The sequence below is a fragment of the Aristolochia californica genome, unplaced genomic scaffold (assembly GCF_029961685.1).
Source record: "Aristolochia californica isolate CCGP_79_NKW_82.1479 unplaced genomic scaffold, dmAriCali1.0.hap1 SCAF_8, whole genome shotgun sequence".
Lineage (NCBI taxonomy): Eukaryota > Viridiplantae > Streptophyta > Magnoliopsida > Piperales > Aristolochiaceae > Aristolochia > Aristolochia californica.
In genome coordinates this window covers 39,527,880-39,545,684 of record NW_027182279.1, presented here as the reverse complement: position 1 = coordinate 39,545,684, position 17,805 = coordinate 39,527,880, and the positions used below count along the sequence as shown (strand labels likewise).

At 38.5% G+C, this 17,805-nt stretch overlaps 1 protein-coding gene and 1 long non-coding RNA gene across 2 annotated transcripts; both read right to left on the bottom strand.

Moving 5' to 3' along the window:
* Positions 1–2,776: 2,776 nt before the first annotated feature.
* On the bottom strand, positions 2,777–5,499 carry LOC137938519 (putative receptor like protein 25). The gene is made up of 2 exons (XM_068783472.1): positions 5,373–5,499; positions 2,777–3,315 (listed from the first exon to the last, which is right to left on the bottom strand). The coding sequence occupies exons 1-2, from the start codon at positions 5,497–5,499 to the stop codon at positions 2,777–2,779; spliced, it is 666 nt and encodes a 221-aa protein (XP_068639573.1).
* Positions 5,500–12,099: 6,600 nt separating this feature from the next.
* Positions 12,100–15,307, bottom strand: LOC137939540 (uncharacterized). Its single transcript, XR_011109952.1, has 4 exons — positions 14,981–15,307; positions 13,755–13,799; positions 12,814–12,865; positions 12,100–12,618 (listed from the first exon to the last, which is right to left on the bottom strand). It is a non-coding gene; the product is annotated as an uncharacterized lncRNA (long non-coding RNA).
* Between the last annotated feature and the right edge of the window lie 2,498 nt (positions 15,308–17,805).

Sequence of the window (17,805 nt, the reverse complement as noted above, 5' to 3'; positions counted from 1 at the left end):
GAGAAAAACAGAGAAGCTCATGACTCTCAGCGTTGTGAGAAAAAAAAGAGGCTTCGGTCTCATCAGAACTCGGTGTTGTTGGCGGAAGAGAGGGCGTTGATGTGCGATGTCGTTGCTAGAAGAGAGGAGCTTTGAAACTCACTGCTATTGCCGGAAGTACTCCGGACTCGACCGTTCAGAGAACAAAGCTGATGTTCGCTATTATTGCCGGAAGAACAGATCTCTCGGGCTTGCTGTAACAGTGCGTCGTTGTGCGCTGTGTGAGTGGAAGAAGAGAGAGGTTGTCAAGGGTGGCGCTATTTTTGAACAGAAAAGGCTCGAGAAGGCTCGAGCGACGCCGATGTTGTTGCTGGAGAAGAGAGAGCCGTGGAAGTTCGGCACTTCAGATCTCTATGTTGGTGTGTGCGGCAAGTGGGAGAAAGCTCAGGACTCAGATACAGATGAACTTTCTCACTGTCGCGAGGTTCGGCGCTGTTGCCGGAAGTGAAACTCTCTGGACTCGGAAGAGTGAGAGCTCGGACTCGGTGTTGTTGCCGGAAGAGAAGCTCTCTGGACTCGAAAGAGTGAGAGCTCGGACTCGGCGCTATTGCTGGAAGAGAAGCTCTCTGGACTCGAAAGAGTGAGAGCTCGGACTCGGCGCTGTTGCCGGAAGAGGTCAGGTCGGGACTCGACGGTGTTGCTGGCAGAGGCCGCAGGGAGGCGTTCAGATGCTGTTGGTAGATGCAGAAGGGAGGCGTTCTGGTACTACTGGTAGAGGCAGCGGGGAGGCATTCTGATGCTGATGGTAGAAGCAACAGATAGGCGTTCTGGTGCTGCTAGTAGAGGCAGTAGGGAGGCGTTTCAGTGTTGCTGGTAGAGGCAGCAGGGAGGCATTCCAGGTGTTGCTGGTAGAGGCAGCAGGGAGGCATTCCAGGTGTTGCTGGTAGAGGCAACAAGGAGGCGTTCCAGGTGCTGTTGGTATAGGTAGCAAGGTGGCATTCCGATCTTGTTGGTAGAGGTAGCAAGGAGGCGTTCCAGAACGAATAAAAAAACGTATTTATCATCGGCAACTCCAGTCTTCCCACAACGAATTCTCCATAAAAAACAGCAAGAACATGGTCTTAGATAAGCAGAAGAAAAATATAAAAAGAGGGGAGATAACGAGGATCGGTTTCAAGATCTCTATGGGAATGCCTGATTAATAGCGGAGAAGAGATCATGCGCTTCCTATTTGTGGATTCATTCTTGGCCGGGGCACGGTGGAGAAGCTCCGTTCTGCCCAATTTCCTCAAAGTCGTCCTCAATGATATCGAATGAATTTGCCAGGAGGAATCCGCCAATGAGACCGAGAAAGAGAAATGTTTCGATGGGTCTGCCCGATTGCTGACGAGAGTATCCATCTCCCTTGTTAATTTATTTATTAATTAATTTAATAAAAAAAATTCTTAAATGATTTTATAAAAATCAACCCAATCATTAAATGCTAGATGGGGATCCCACTTGCCCATAATTGAGTCTAGTTAAACCCGGGTTGGAGAAATGGGGTGGGGTCCTTCCAATTAAACATAGTTAATTAATATTTTGATCGTATTTATTAGTAAATGTAATTTCCACAAAAGATTAAACAAATTGAAAATAAATTCCACCATGATGGTTGCAATTATTTTTATTTAGAAATTCGACAAAAATTGTTTCCACCAAATTTTGTTTTGGTGGACAATATTTTTTGTCAAAACAATATTTCTCAAAAATACTTTCTTTTGTTAAAAATATTATTTCAATCGAAAAGTAATTCTACCGAAAGAAAGTATTTCTTGCCATGTACTTGTCATAACTCTACTACCAAAAAATAAATTTTCGATGATAGAGTTTTCTTTTATTTTTTAGTTATTCTACCAATGAAATATTATTTATGCTGGATATGGTGACATCTATCGAAGAAAAAAAAAACTCTTTTTCTTGTAGTGTTATATTTAATTATGTAATTAATTATTTTAGGTTTTAGTTACAAAGCTTTGCTAAAAACTAGACTTGGTCAAGGTACATTGCATGGTTGAATCAGAATCAATTGACCTATCCAATCACGATTTTACAATAAAACATTTAACAACATCTCATAGGGCAATTGGTTAGTCTGAACTAAATTTATTATAGAGCATTCAACATCTTCCTTTTAATTGATTGTTGATTTTCGTCATTGGCATGGACTATGTGGCCATGGACTCGTCTAATAATCACCTATATTTTAATTATATATGCTCCATATTTCTTCCATGGAATATCACCATACGCTCTCTTGGGTGTTGTATCTTTACTTTACTTGGTATTCCTTCTTCCCTTAGGCTCCATCAGAAATAAACTCACTTTTGGGTTGCTCAAATCTCTACTATTAGAAGAAGAATAATATTTATAATTGTCATTATTTCGATACCAAAGAAGACTTACATTATTACATTTTGTCTTTTAAAAATTTCACTAATATTTTAATAAAGAAAAAACCAAAAAATGTCACTGTATTTTGAAAAACCCTACTAAATTATAATGATAAAGATATTATTGAATGACATTTGCATATGAAAAAGGATGAGTTACAAAGAAAAGAAAACAAAACCACATCCTATGAAAAAAAATTTAGCTTTGACAATATTATGTTTATTTCCAACAAAACTAAACTTACATACCATTTACAAATCGAAAATACATAATTCTCCAAGACCTTTTGAATAGTAAAATTCCAAACACACTTACGAAGTCAATTGCAAATCCAAGAGCAATGCCAACATAGATCCATTTCATATCAGACCCGTCTCACAATATTCCAACAAAACCAATCTTGCAAACCATCTACAAATCGAAAATATATAATTCTCCAAGACCTTTTGAATAGTAAAATTCCAAACACACTTACCAAGCCAATTGCAAATCCAGGAACAATGCCAACATAGATCCATCTCATTTCAGACTCATCTTCAAACTCTTCATCACCAAGAGGTTGGACAGGAATTTGATCCCTCCCATCACTTTTACATTCTTTTCTCAATGGTTGTCCACAAAGACCTTCATTACCCATATAATTCGATTCATCAAGGGTATCAAGTTGATTACCCCTTGGAATTATTCCAGACAAATTATTGTATGAAAGGTTGAGATGACTCAAAAATGTCAGACTAACAATAGCTAGAGGAATCGATCCAGAAAGATGGTTTCTTGACAAATCCAGATTTTGTAATTGATATAGCTTCCCAATGCTCTGTGGGATCTTCCCGAAAAATTGATTCCCCGACAAGTTCAAAGCAATCAAACCAATAAGGTTTCCAACTTCTTCTGGGATTGTTCCTGACAAATTGTTGTTTGAGATATCTAAAGCAATAACCAATGAAAGAGTGCTAGTGAATTCATACACAATCCCATTGTACGACACATCAACATTTTCTTTGTAATAGTTGCTCCCATAGCCAAGTGTATTATTTGTAACATGATTGGTTCTCATGGCTACTAAATTTGTTATACCTCTAGGAATGGCTCCTGTCAGACGATTATGTGACACATCAAGGACTTGCAAATAACCCAAATTCCATAGTTCCGGGATAGTTCCACTAAACATGTTGGACCTTAGTTGGAGTATTCGAAGGTTAGACAACCTTACTCCAATCCATCTCGGCAAGCTTCCACTAAATTCATTCCCACTAAGGTCAAGAATTTGCAAATCAGTACAATTTTTAAAAAACGAAGGAAATTCTCCCGATAACTTATTCTTCTCAAGGTGCAAGTTTTCTATATTCACAAATTGAACAGAAGACCATGGAATATTGCCAGATAAATGGTTTGCCTTCAAATCAAGCACCTTGAGAGATCCACAATTAGCCAAAGTTGGGGGCACGCCTCCAGTGAGATTGTAATGGGAAAGATTAAGAATTTCTAAGCTCTCCATCATACCAAATAGAGGAGGAATGACCCCAGAGAATTGATTGTATGAGATATCAAGAAATTGGACGGGGTTTGTGAGAAAAGGTATGGGACCTGTGATCTTGTTGTAGCTCAGATCAATATTTGTAAATGTATAATTGCCAAGTGTAATGTATGGAAGTGAACCTGAAATATTGTTCATACTGAGGTTCAAATAATAAAGTTGAGAAGTGATGTTCCAAGACCACAACGGTATATTACCAACAGATGTTCGGGAGAGATCTAGGTAAAACATATTTTTTTGAGTTTGAAGCCATTGAGGAAATTGTGGGCCAAGATGACAAGATCGAAGGTGGAATTCTTCAACTTGAAATGGAGGAAGCCAATCTATAGGAAGACGAAACTCTAATGAATTTTGCGACAGGTCTAGGACGATTAAGTTGCTCAAATTTTGGAAATGATTTTCAAGTACAACACCTTCCAACATACTATTTACAATTCTAATCACTTTCAGAGGTGAGAGTTCTCCCAAGCATGCAGGAAGGGGTCCAGGAAATCTACTGTTGAAGATGTATAAGTGAGTTAGATTTGTTAAGGAGCATAACCAATCAAGCTTTGGCGCAATTGAATCTTCGAAACCTTGTAAGAACAAAGTTTGCAGGTTGTGTAAGTTTCCCATTGGGCTTAGAAAACCCTTCGTGATTCGATTCCCTCCCAAGCGAAGACTAGTAAGAGTAGTGATATTACCAATAGAGTTTGGGATTTCTCCGTATAGCTCAACCCCATCTATAACCATCTCCTTAATATTCTTCCAACTGCCACTGAATAGATTTGAGCAATTTACTGTGATGTTATAATTATACCACAAAGAGAGCTCCTCCAAGTGAGGCAACACTGCAAACTCTGAAGAAATATCACCGTAGAAGTCATTATCACCGAGATGAATTGACACAAGTGCCGTAATATTAACTAACCAATTAGGAAATTTTGAATGGAACTGATTTGAAGAAAGATCCACATGACGTAGTTGTGTAAGATTGAGAAATGAGGGCGTTGGGGGGAAAGTTGAAAGAGAAGCACTCCACATTTCGAGTATTTGTAGGGAAGAAAGTGAGTTAATTACATGAAACCAGCGAGAACCTACCATGGAAAGATTAACACCATTCATCCCTACGTGCTTCAGAGATGGCATATTTACCATCCAGTCAAGACTATCTGCATACAACGGTGGTCTTAAGAAGGAAGAAACATCCAAAGACTCCAGATAAGAAAGATTTCCAAGATGGAAAGGAATTTTCCCGCTGAAGTCCGCATACGACAGGTCCAAATGCCTCAACTCTTTTAAGGAACCGAGAAAGTCTGGGATTTTAACTCCATAGAAAGAGTTATAACTCAAGTCAAGCTGTCGGAGATGTTTTAGTTGCAGCAACGCTGCATCGATCTGGCCACTGTATGGACCGTGAGAAAGATTAAGTTGGATCACGTACCCTGTTTCAATGTGGCATGTAACACCTTTCCAGTTGCAGCAATCCTGAGTAGCATCCCATGAGGCAAGAAGATTGGATGGATCGATGAGCTTGCTTCTGAATTTGGTAAGAGCCTCTCTCTCCACATCGAAGCAAGCCACTTGCGAAGAACTGATCCCCTTGCATAAGATACCCAGCAAGAGAAACCCAACAAACGAATTCACAATTGAAGCCACCCTCATCTCTTCGACACTAACTCCCTTCCCCTGCTGCTTCTTTCTCCCGTCATCTCTTTATAGTTTGTATAGAGAAGGTTTCTGTTTCGGAACACGAGGTTCAACCGATCAGATTTCTGTGGTAGGGAACGTGTTGCACACTCTGCTGTCCCCTCCTTTCTCCATATGACGACTTTGACAAGTTAATGCTGAATAGTCTTGAAAGGAACAGAAAGGAAGCGATTGAAGGAAGTTGAATCCATTAAATGGGTGTCCAAATGGTAGATTTGCGTTTTTTTTATTTGTTTTCTTTATTTCATGACGAAGATGAAAAGAAAGAATTCAGCGGCTATTAGACTTCTTGATAGAAAGACGGCAGTGTTCTAAAAACATAAATGTGGAGTAAAACGAAATCCATTTTAGTTGCCTCTAACGTATCCATATAAAAAATTCAAATATCTTTATTAGATTAAGAAAACATTCAAATAAGTTATAATCAAATCTTGGTTCCTGGTTCAAGGATATTGTACTTTTAGTATATTTAATAGGATTTACGAATTTTGGTCATTCACTTGTGAAAATGTATCTTTTATAAAAATTCTATTTTTAAAATTTTAGTTTTGGAATGTAATCTCTCTCTCCTCCTTTATCCATTCACCCAAAGCGACGACGACCTGAGAAGTTGGGGCAGAAGTCTTGAAAGGAACAGATTCGAAGTGACTGCATGTAGTTGACAGAACAGTCTGTAAATCCCTCTCGTGCTTCCAAACGACGATGATGAAAAGAAAGAATCCTCATAAAGAAATTTTAAGGCCATAAAGTCTGATTCGGCTATTATAACTGGAGACCTTATGGTCCACCAAAACCATACATCTAAGTCTTCCAAGACTTACTAACGTGTAGAAAAAATGCATAACGAAGACTTTGGAGTCAAGCTATTTGATCTCTCTCTCTCTCTCTCAACCGTTTGCAACACGTTCACCAAAACCATACATCTAAGTCTTCCAAGACTTACTAACGTGTAGAAAAAATGCATAATGAAGACTTTGGAGTCAATCTCTCTCTCTCTCTCAACCGTTTGCGATACGTTTACTTCTTATACTAAGTAAGATTTCTCTCTTTCAATCACACTCCAAATCGAAATCAAATTTAATAGGGATAAAATTGGGGTGGATTCGAAAGTTTGATATGTATTGATTACCCAAAAATCCAATTCATATTATTGATATATGGGAGATTTACAGTCTATGATGACTCAATGGACTTGACAATACTCTCATACTTTTTAAAAAATAAATTACTTAAAAACTCATTATTTCCAACATCTTGTAATAAAAATCGACATACACCATTTTGAATACGATAAGTATATAAGTGTTTGTTTGAATTAGGGTAGAACTTGAGAATTAGAAGTTGAGAACATACACATTTATACATCACTAGAAAATGTGCATTAGAAGAAGTTCAGATAATACACATTAGAAAGTCCATTACCGCAAGATTTATGTGGTAGAGAACGTGTTGGACACTGGTATCCCTCCTTTCTTCAACTGAACGTGTTGAATAGTCGACTGCATTAGTTGACAGATGTAGTTGACAGAACAGTCTAATCTCTCTCCTCCTTCACCCAAAGCGATGACGACTTGAGAAGTTGAGGCTGAAGTCTTGAAAGGAACAGATTCGAAGTGACTGCATGTAGTTGACAGAACAGTCTGTAAATACACATTAATACATCACTAGAAAATGTGCATTAGAAGTCAAGTCCAGAGCATACACATTAGAAAGTTGATTACCTCTAGATTTCTGTGTAGAGACCGTGTTGGACACTCTCGTGTCCCCTCCTTTCTTCAAATGAACGTGTTGAGTAGTCGACTGCATGTAGCTGACAGAACAGTCTAATCTCTCTGTCCTCCTGTATCTTTCACCCAAAGCGATGACGACTTGACAAGTAGGGGCTGAAGGCTTGAAAGGAGCAGATTCGAAGTGACTGCATGTAGTTGAGAGATAGAACAGTGTAAATGCCTCTCTCTGCTCCCTCTCCTGCTTCCAAACGACGATGAGATGATAAGAAAGAATCCTGATAAAGAATTCTGATTCGAGTATTATAACTTGAGACTTTATATGGCCTTTTAGTCGCCGTAGGGAGAAGTTAGACTTGACTAACTTATTAGAGATCGCAGTCCACCAAAACCATACATCCAAGTCTTCGAAGACTTACTAACGTTTAGAAAAACATGCATAACGAAGACTTTGGAGTCACCCCAGGTCTTCCATACAAAGACTTTGTGGTCACTGTTTTCAGGTAAGAGAAAGGTTATGGACCCGAATGAAAGAACTCACCCCAAATATTGCTTTAAATTGACATGGGAGTTTTGGATTTTTCTAAATATGTCACCTAGATCAAACTTTGAGATATATCATTTTGCCCCCTATAAAATATATGATCGATCCCATGATGTATAAGGTATGCATCCAGCCCTGGTTTCATAAAGACACCAGTGCAAGGATTCTCTCTCGGAGAATCCTATAAAGGGTATGACGATGAAACTTCCACTCGGGATGGAAAACAGACAACAGCAGTGGCAGCTTTCGGCAAAAAAGTTCTCACGCCTACAATGCCAAAGATTTTGTGATAACTGTTGCATTCTTCTAAAAATAAATCTTCCAACTGCTGTTAATAGATTCAGAAAATCAAACGTTGGAACTAGAGATTGAAATTAATCCCTCCAGCAGGTTTCCAGCTACGTTTTTTTAAACAGAGGATCCAACTAGCGATGAAGGAAATCTTGATATTGAAGGGCCCTGGATTGAGCGAAAACATGAACGACCCGATCGAGAACAGAGTAGTGGGCAGAACCTTGACCACGAATTGCTCGAGAGGTAACACGGCCACCTGGGTAGTCACATGCGAGATCATGAGTGGCTAGTAGTGGGCTCTACACTTTAGAAAAACATGCATAACGAAGACTTTGGAGTCACCCCAGGTCTTCCATACAAAGACTTTGTGGTCACTGTTTTCAGGTAAGAGAAAGGTTATGGACCCGTATGAAAGAACACACCCAAATATTGCTTTAAATTGACATGGGAGTTTTGGATTTTTCAAAATATGTCACTTAGATCAAACTTTGAGATATATCATTTTGCCCCCTATAAAATATATGATTGATCCCATGATGTATAAAGACACTAGTGCAAGGATTCTCTCTCTCTCTTACATAGTTTGGACCACTAGGGCCACTCTATCAGGACCAATGGTTCATCTACCAAGTAGGGTCCAAATTATTATTTTTTTTAATTCACAATATCGAATTTAACTCTTGTGAATTGGCACTAATGACGACTCAACCCCATCTTCACAACATGTGTAATAGGATGGTAGGACGAGGTCCAATGTGCCCTAATTTGAGAACCCCAATTTAAATAGTTGTCAATTAGAATATTTCTCTAATTACACCTGAATTCAGTATTTGATTAATTGTAAATTTAAATTTAAAAAATAAAATAAAATGACATAGGCATTGTATTTTTTTCTCTCAATGCACCTTATTATTTGTTTTATTAGTAAAATGTATATAGGTAAATGGGTAATCTTACATAAATTCATAAAATGAGTAAATTACTTTCCTAAATACTTGGATATTACACAATGAAATTATCATTACCTTGATTTATTTTTTTAGAATAAAACTATTTAGAAGTCTTATTACCTGAATAAATGTAAACATATTTTAGGATCGACATTATGAAGACCCAATTATTTTGGAAGAGAATAACTAGATAATTTTAATTTTTTTAAGAACAATATAATACACTATCCATCAGAAGGTTATGCACCAAATAATACATTGACCAAGGAAATAAGTTGTCAATTAATTCAAGATAATATCACGTCGGAGCCAAGGGACCGAGTCGAGCCGAGTTAAGAGGTAGACCAATATAGCCAAGTCGCGGAAGAAATCGGTATAGAACTCAGGACTTGGACCTATATAATAGAGGCAATAAGCAAGAAATTGGGTTGACCCGACAAGTTCTGATCTGAGTTGGGGTGAATCGGCGCTCGATTAAAAACAACCTACCTAACTTGGCAGATTAAATCTGAATATATTACTTCGTCTTCCTCCCCGCGACGCTGACTTTTGAATAGAGTGGGACATTAGCAATTCGAGGTAAACTCAGATTCAGTAAGCCAGATCAGATCGAAATGTAATCCCGTGAAACTAGACGTAATCCCAGCAAGTTACGATAATCAACAACAAAGATATAATAGAAGATTCTCAAATGGTTATTTACCAAAGTTTTTGGCAAAGGAAATAATCCAGCGAACAGAAGATCTTCGGCAAATAAATCAGATTAAATTCATAACTCAGAATGATGGCAGAAATCACAGACCAACTCACATGGTAGAGTGCTTGCTAGTTTGCTGGTTTGTCGCCAAAACTCCTGAGTGAAGACGCTAGAGGTATAATCTTTCGATCGAATACAATTACGTCGAGATAGCAGACTTCTGAGCAATCAACAACACTTTTTCAAACAATTCCACTTGCCATAACGGGCCTTCGCAAGACCTCAAATTTTTTCAGGTTTAACTGATATGCATTTGAGGTCAACTCAGTCACTCAACCCGGTTCGGGTCAACTCAGTGAGTCAACTCATGCATGGCCCACGTATTTTCCTGCCTCGGTATACATGTCCAAGTTTATACATATTTTGGCACGACTCAGTAATTTTCTGGCTGGATTATTATTTTGAAGAATTGACAGATTATTTCTTGGTCAACATATTATTTGGTACAAATATTTGCCTTAGATTATTTCATGGGTCAATTTCACAAGGATTATTTTGGTTTGTGTTATATAGGCCCATGCCCATTACAACTGCTGCTATTGTATCTCTTTGGATAAACCATTATTATTGAAGGAGGTGGCCTAAGTATCTTTCTCATACCATAATTTATTTGACTCTAAAAAATATTGCGATTGGGACGCCATGAGAGTCGATGCCCGAATTGGGACACCATCATTTTTTTTTACTCTAAAAAATATTGCGGTTGCGACACCATGAGAGTTGGTGGCCGAATTGGAACACCATGATGGATGAGTTTATTACAACATATCATTTTACTTCCCCCCTCCCTCTCCATTAATGTCTTTTATTACTCCTACCACTTAAGAGACGTTGTCCTATGGAGGGACACGGTGATGGAGGAGTTTTTTTTACCCTTCAGTATATAGATCCACTACCTACAGAAGATAGGAGTTTGTCGAACATTCATCATGAATTATTTGACTGGATTAAAAAGCAATGTCATACGACTTAAAGTGATGTTACTCTCATTTTTCTTATGCCAACTGGGCCTCATGAACGAGAGCCCCAACGTGAGGGGAAGTGTTGGAAGATATGGAGGACTGTCATTTTATAAAAATAAAAAAAATTATACATCATTTGCAGTAAACTAGGAATTCATGATGTTCTCTCACCCCCAACTTGAGGGGGAGTATTGGAAGAGAGCCCAAACACATATCCAAGTGTGTTGGAAGATGGGCCCAAGCCCATAAGACCAAGGAAAACCCACACAACCAAAATATGTAAAATTATGGCCCATAGATCAAGGAGAAGGCACATAGGCCCACATACAATGATGGCAGGATGGTAAATAAAGAATCATCTCATAGAGATGGCATTGATATAATAAGGTTAAAGTTCCATGGTTAAAACCCTAAGTTCAGAGGTGTGTTATTGTAATACAATAGTTTCATTAATCTATAAATTGAGCTTCAGGGGGAGGGTTAGGAAATCAAGTCCATAACCATTCTTCCTCTGGTTTTCTCTCAATGGGTCTCTCTCCCTTTTTCTCTATTAGTTAATTTCATGGAGTCTTGAAAAATCAACATAACCCAAAAAATAAGGAAATTTAACTAGAAAAGTGTTTTCACTCAAGCCAAGGTGCTTGAGACGTTTCAACTCTATCAATACCGCACCAATTTGGGCACTTAAAGATTCTTGAAATGGAGGCCAAGCTGGATCACAAATCTTGTTTCAATTTGACCAAAGATTGACCTAAGATTGGGTCAATTTGATCTATATGTAAGGGAATATTCTCAATGGAATCAATAAGGGTCATGCTACAGAACGAAACAAATCAAGCGATCATAACAAATTCAATAATGAAACTTTTTTTGTCAAATGGGGTATCAAATTAAAACTCTTTGAGTCTATTTTCTTGATAAACAAACCATTTGTAATTTTGAGTTATATTGTTGGAGGTATTTATATAAAAAATACAAACATCGGTTTTGTATAAAAAAAATCCTTTTACTATTCTATATCTTATTACCTCACAGTGCATTAACATGAATTGAGTTTTCTTTTCTCCTAGAGTCCTCGTACTTTAGCACTTTTTCACTTAAAGAGTTCCTTTAGCCTATGTTAACTTGCAAAAGAGCTGAATAGTAAGGTGATATGGACTCACCAAAAGCAAGTTATTGGCCCAGTCACAAAACCAATGATTGGGAACATGTTTTCTATAACGGCGTCATACAACTCAATAACAGAGGCTTACCAGTTTTTCACGAAGAGCATGATAGGATGGAAACTCACAGAATATCGAGAAAAATCCCACATTGGCTATAATATAATCCATGACTTAGTACAAGAACTTGAATTAGATCTCCCCATTCTAAGTTAAAAAAAATTGAGTCAGATGCCTTTCTGCAATTTATTCTGGCCAAAAAACAGAGTATAGTTAGAGACGGTCTGCACACATGAAGGGATAAGTTCAATGGAGACTTAGCAATAGTGCAAAATTGCAATGGTTTTAACAGTATTAGCTTTGGGAGTGACAATTAAGAGCAGAAGGCTTAAAATGCTGCGCTGAGAGAGAAGAAAAAATTCACAAAGAAGGCCATCAAAGAATGGAGCTAGCAAGTGATATCACAAAATAGAGAAGGAAGATTCATACAGCTGACCGTGACATAGCCGCATCAAGTCTTCGATAATGATGACAATGAAGATTGAAGATGATGGATAGCAATGGAATGCCCAGAAAAATCAACCTTTTGAATGAAAAGAAGAAAAGTTAAAGAAATAAAAGTATCATGATCATTTTACATTATTCTTTGAATGCCTGAATTCTGAGATGTGACTCACAACAAATAGACTTAGGATACCAAGGAGTTTACTAATTCATAAAAATTTATAAAGTTTTCAGTAATATAACAAAAAAAAATTCAAGATGGAAGCAGACTTACTATCTTAAACAGGAATTTATAAAATGGTTTCCTTTGGTCGCTGCATCAAGAGCTACATGCAAAAAGAAAGCAGTGAAGGACGACATTCAAAAGATGATGGTCAGAATATTATGTTCTAACAGAGTAATATAATAGAATTAAATATATTTATATGACTCTAACATGACATAATCAGCTTGTTACTCTCATTACAATTTGTTAAAACCACAATAACTGTTGGACAAAGAATCAAACTCATGACCTTTGAACAATTAATAAAGCATGAAATCCGAAATATAAGCATTTGAAAAATGTCCAGATAAAGCTTCAAAACTACTATAAAGCAGTAGCTGATATGCAATTGCAGTAACAGTACACTTCCATTGAGGTTTGATATATGTATGATAGGAGATTGAAAGTTCCAGCATATCCTATTACCTCACAGTGCATTAACATGAATTGAGTTTTCTTTTCTCCTAGAGTCCTCGTACTTTAGGCACTTTTTCACTTAAAGAGTTCCTTTAGCCTATGTTAACTTGCAAAAGAGCTGAACAGTAAGATGATATGGACTCACCAAAAGCAAGTTATTGGCCCAGTCACAAAACCAATGATTGGGAACATGTTTTCTATAACGGCGTCATACAACTCAATAACAGAGGCTTACCAGTTTTTCACGAAGAGCATGATAGGATGAAAACTCGCCTGATTCGGCACAAAGATATGATAAGAGAAGGCCTCCAAATTATGAAAAATGCAAAATTTGGTTTATAGAAGAGTCCAGAGCATCCACACTCCTCTTAAGAATCTTTCTACAACATGTATTAAGAAGCACAAACCAAAAAATGATTTTCGCTACTCTAAGAGACCATGAATGCAATGAAGATGCAAGATTAGCCATTGACAAACTTTTTGGCATGTTAGAAACCAAGTCCTGAAGTAAACTATATATAATGGAAGGATACAATTGCATAGCTAGATTTTCAATGCCCTTCATTTCCTGATTCAACCTGCAGGAAACAGGCAAAACTGCCTCTTAGAAATAAGAAGGTTAATAAAGAAAGCATGAGTGGCCAAAAAATACCAGCTCACTCCCCAGAAAAACTTAGAAGTAGAGAAAGAAAGGACAGGAAAAATCATAAAAGTGACCAATTGTACAAATATGCCCAACATCTTTATATTATATTCAGAAAAGAAATAGGAGTTATCTCCAACTTCGTATTAGCATTTGGGTTGTGTGTCTCTTCATTTTAAACTTGAACTTTGGATGTTATGATGACAGAAACGGGTTGTTGTGAAGGAGGACAGGAAAAATCATAAAAGTGACCAATTGCACAAATATGACCAACATCCTTATTTTATATTCAAAAAAGAAATCCCATCAGTATGTGAAGACTGAAGTCATCTACAATTTCGTATTAGCATTTGGGTTGTGCCTCTCTTAATTTTAAACTTGAACTTTGGACGTTATGATGGAAGAAAAGGGTTGTTGGGCCTTCACATGAGTAGGAATATCGAGAAAAATCCCACATTGGCTATAATATAATCCATGACTTAGTACAAGAACTTGAATTAGATCTCCCCATTCTAAGTTAAAAAAATTTGAGTCAGATGCCTTTCTGCAATTTATTCTGGCCAAAAAACAGAGTATAGTTAGAGACAGTCTGCACACATGAAGTATAAGTTCAATGGAGACTTAGCAGTAGTGCAAAAATTACAATTCAGTATTAGTTTTGGGAGTGACAACTAACAGCAGATGGCTGAAAATGCTGTGCTGAGAGAGATGAAAAAATTCACAAAGAAGGCCATCAAAGAATGGAGCTAGCAAGTGATATCACAAAATAGAGAAGGAAGATTCATACAGCTGACCGTGACATAGCTGCATCAAGTCTTCGATAATGATGACAATGAAGATTGAAGATGATGGATAGCAATGGAATGCCCAGAAAAATCAAACTTATGAATGAAAAGAAAAAAAAATTAAAGAAAAAAATCCGGAAGTATAATTTCACCTCACATTTTTATAACCTTATTTCTGTGGCTACGAATATCCGCAAAAGACACAGAGAGCGATGAATGGTGAAGACCTCCAAAAATCAAAACTTTCAGTAGACATATCAAAGCTTCGACCACCCATCATCAAATTTAAGACATAAAGAGATACCAATTGGGTAATTTACAGCAAGCCAACCTCTGACAGCGCCAACCGAAGCGAGGAGAACAGAGAGTTGAAACTCTCAGCAATGGCGACCGAATCCCTCTCCACGATCTCCAGAGCTCCCAGAATCTGTCGAGGATTGACGGTGGGCTTTTTTCATCGGAGCAACCGTCATTTGAATCCATCGGGCTCCCATGTCGGCAGAATTCTGAAGCCAGGGCGTCGACTGTCGTCTCGTCCACTTCAGACGGTTCATCTATTGCTTCAAACTACTGCTTCCACGGCTCCCGAGCGGAGCATATATTTATGCCAGATTCGCTCGTTCCATATCGTCCAGTGGAAGAGCAAGGGGCTGGGGTCGACAGAATCGCATTGTCAGGTGGAAGAGCAGGTGCTTGAGCAGAATCGCATCGTCCGATGGACGAGAGGCAACTGGGGTGGACAAAATTACATCGTCCGACTGGGAATTAGAGGCTATGCCGGGAGAGTTATATTTCAGTTCTTTTTTATTTGTCGCACATGCGAAACTCACAAGTGTGAAATTCACTTGAGGTTTGCATGCTGCGCACATACGTGATTATTTACCCCTGGACTTAGGTCTCGCTCTCTGAGACGACACGGGTGGGGGTTGTTTGGTGCGGCGCCGACGAGGTACATTGGTTACAGGCAGGCGAGGCAGCGGGGCGACAACGAGAACGACGTCGGACCACACTGACGACAGAAGCGTCGAGGAAGGGGCAACGAGAGAGACGGAGATAGAAAAGAGGGAGAGAAAGCTGCGGGGCGTTCTTCCAACCATCGGACACAAGCGCGCGAAAGGATATAGAACTTTAAAGGGAATTTTACCAAAATACCTATTTAAATTAACTTATTTATAATAATAACGAAGACCAGAAAATATTTACAAAACTACCGAACTTTGACCGGTCCACTGTATATGTGGACAGTCAAAGTCGACACGTAAACAGTCAAAGCTTACGTGTCGCCCCGTCATCAAAATAAAAATTCAGAGTCTGCCACGTCATCATTATTGACACATAATCTGCCACGTAGTTTACCATGTCATTTTTATTATTTTCTTTTAGCCATGTCATCAATGGCCACGTAAGCACGCGCCACGTCAGCCCTCAAGTTTTTTTCATTCTAAACTCTTCGGCGCTGTCTCCTCGCCTCTCGTCTCAAAATTTTTCATTCTAAACTCTTCAGCGCTGTCTCCTCGCCTATCGTCTCGGCTGCTCTGCTGCCGCTCGCTCCCCTGCTGCCGCCTCCTCTCGTCGCTCCCCTGTTGCCGCTCGCTCTGCTGCTGCCGCCGCTCGACCTTGGCCGCTCCCCTGCTGCTGCTGCTGCCTCGGCCTCGCCCTCGACGACGCCCCCCTCTCAACAGCTCTCTCTTCGCCTCAACCTAGACTCTCATTCTTCTTCTCCGTTCCCCTCTGTTCATCCTCTCACCACCCCTCTCTCAAAACCGAAAATTATCATTTCTATCTCTTCGTCGCCCCCTCTCTCAAAACCGAAAACTATCATTTCATCTCTTCGTCGCCCCCTCTCTCAAAACCGAACCCAATAATTTCCTCTCTACGTCCCCTCTCTTAATACCCTATTATTTCACTCTCTCGCCACCCCTTCTCTCGAGACCGAAGACCCGAATTTCAATTTCAGAAGCCGAATCAGGGTGATTTTTTAGGGCGTTTTTTAATTGAATCTAATTACTGTGTTTAATTATAATGTTGATTTGAATTTAGGTGTTTAATTACAGTATTTTTTTTTTGTGATTTATTGTTTAATTTCTGATTTTATATTAATGAAATTTCTGTCAATTGCAGATAAATTAAAATTATTGCAAAGTTTAATTTTAGTTAATGGATTTTCTGTATAATTTGTTGTATTTTTTGAAGTTGCTAGTTTAATTTTAGTTAATTTCGTTTAATTTTCTGATTTATGAAGTTGCATTTTACTCTATTGAGATAAGATTTGCAGGATTTTTAGTTGCTAGTTGTTAAATAAATTTGAAGTGTCATGGAATGATCATATTGCTAGTTGTTAAATAAATTTGAAGTGTCATGGAATGATCATACCATGTGGTGAGGAGCTTTGGGTGTTATAAATATCCACCACATGGGTTTTTTTATTTTGTTTTTGTTTTATTATGTTTGCCCTAGTTACTAGGATGGGTAATGGAAAGTGGGTTGTCTATGTTTTATTGAGTTTCCATGTGTTCCTAGGGATGGGTAGAGAATCTAAGTAAGAGTAGGTTGGGTCCAGTTCAAACTAGGCTGAGTTGCCTGCACGGGCGTCCATTAGCCAACGAAGCCCGACCCCCATCACTGACGAGGTACGGTTCATAGTGACTGCGAAGTCATATGGGGCTCTACCAGGGGTGTTCGGTGAATTTGGACTTAGGTGTGTTTTTGCATTGTTAGGACTAGTCATCTGTTATAGAATTAGTTCGATTGATTTTTAAATGTTGTAGAATGTTGTTGAATAATTATGAAGTGTTATGGAATGATTTTGCCATGTGGTGAGGAGATTCGGGTGTTATACATAACCACCACATGGTATTTTTTTTGTCTATGTTTTATTTAGTTTCCACGTGTCCCTAGGGATGGGTAGAGAATCTGATTAAGAGTAGGTTGGGTCCAGTTCAAACTAGGCTGAGTTGCCTGCATGGGCATCCATTAGCCAACGAAGTTCAACCCCCATCACTGACGAGGTACGGTTCGTAGTGACTGCGAAGTCATATGGGGTTCTACCAGGGGTGTTCGGTGAATTTGGACTTAGGTGTGTTTTTGCATTGTTAGGACTAATCATAAAAATTAAAACTTAAACTTAGATAATTTTTTGCATAAATAAACTCTTAC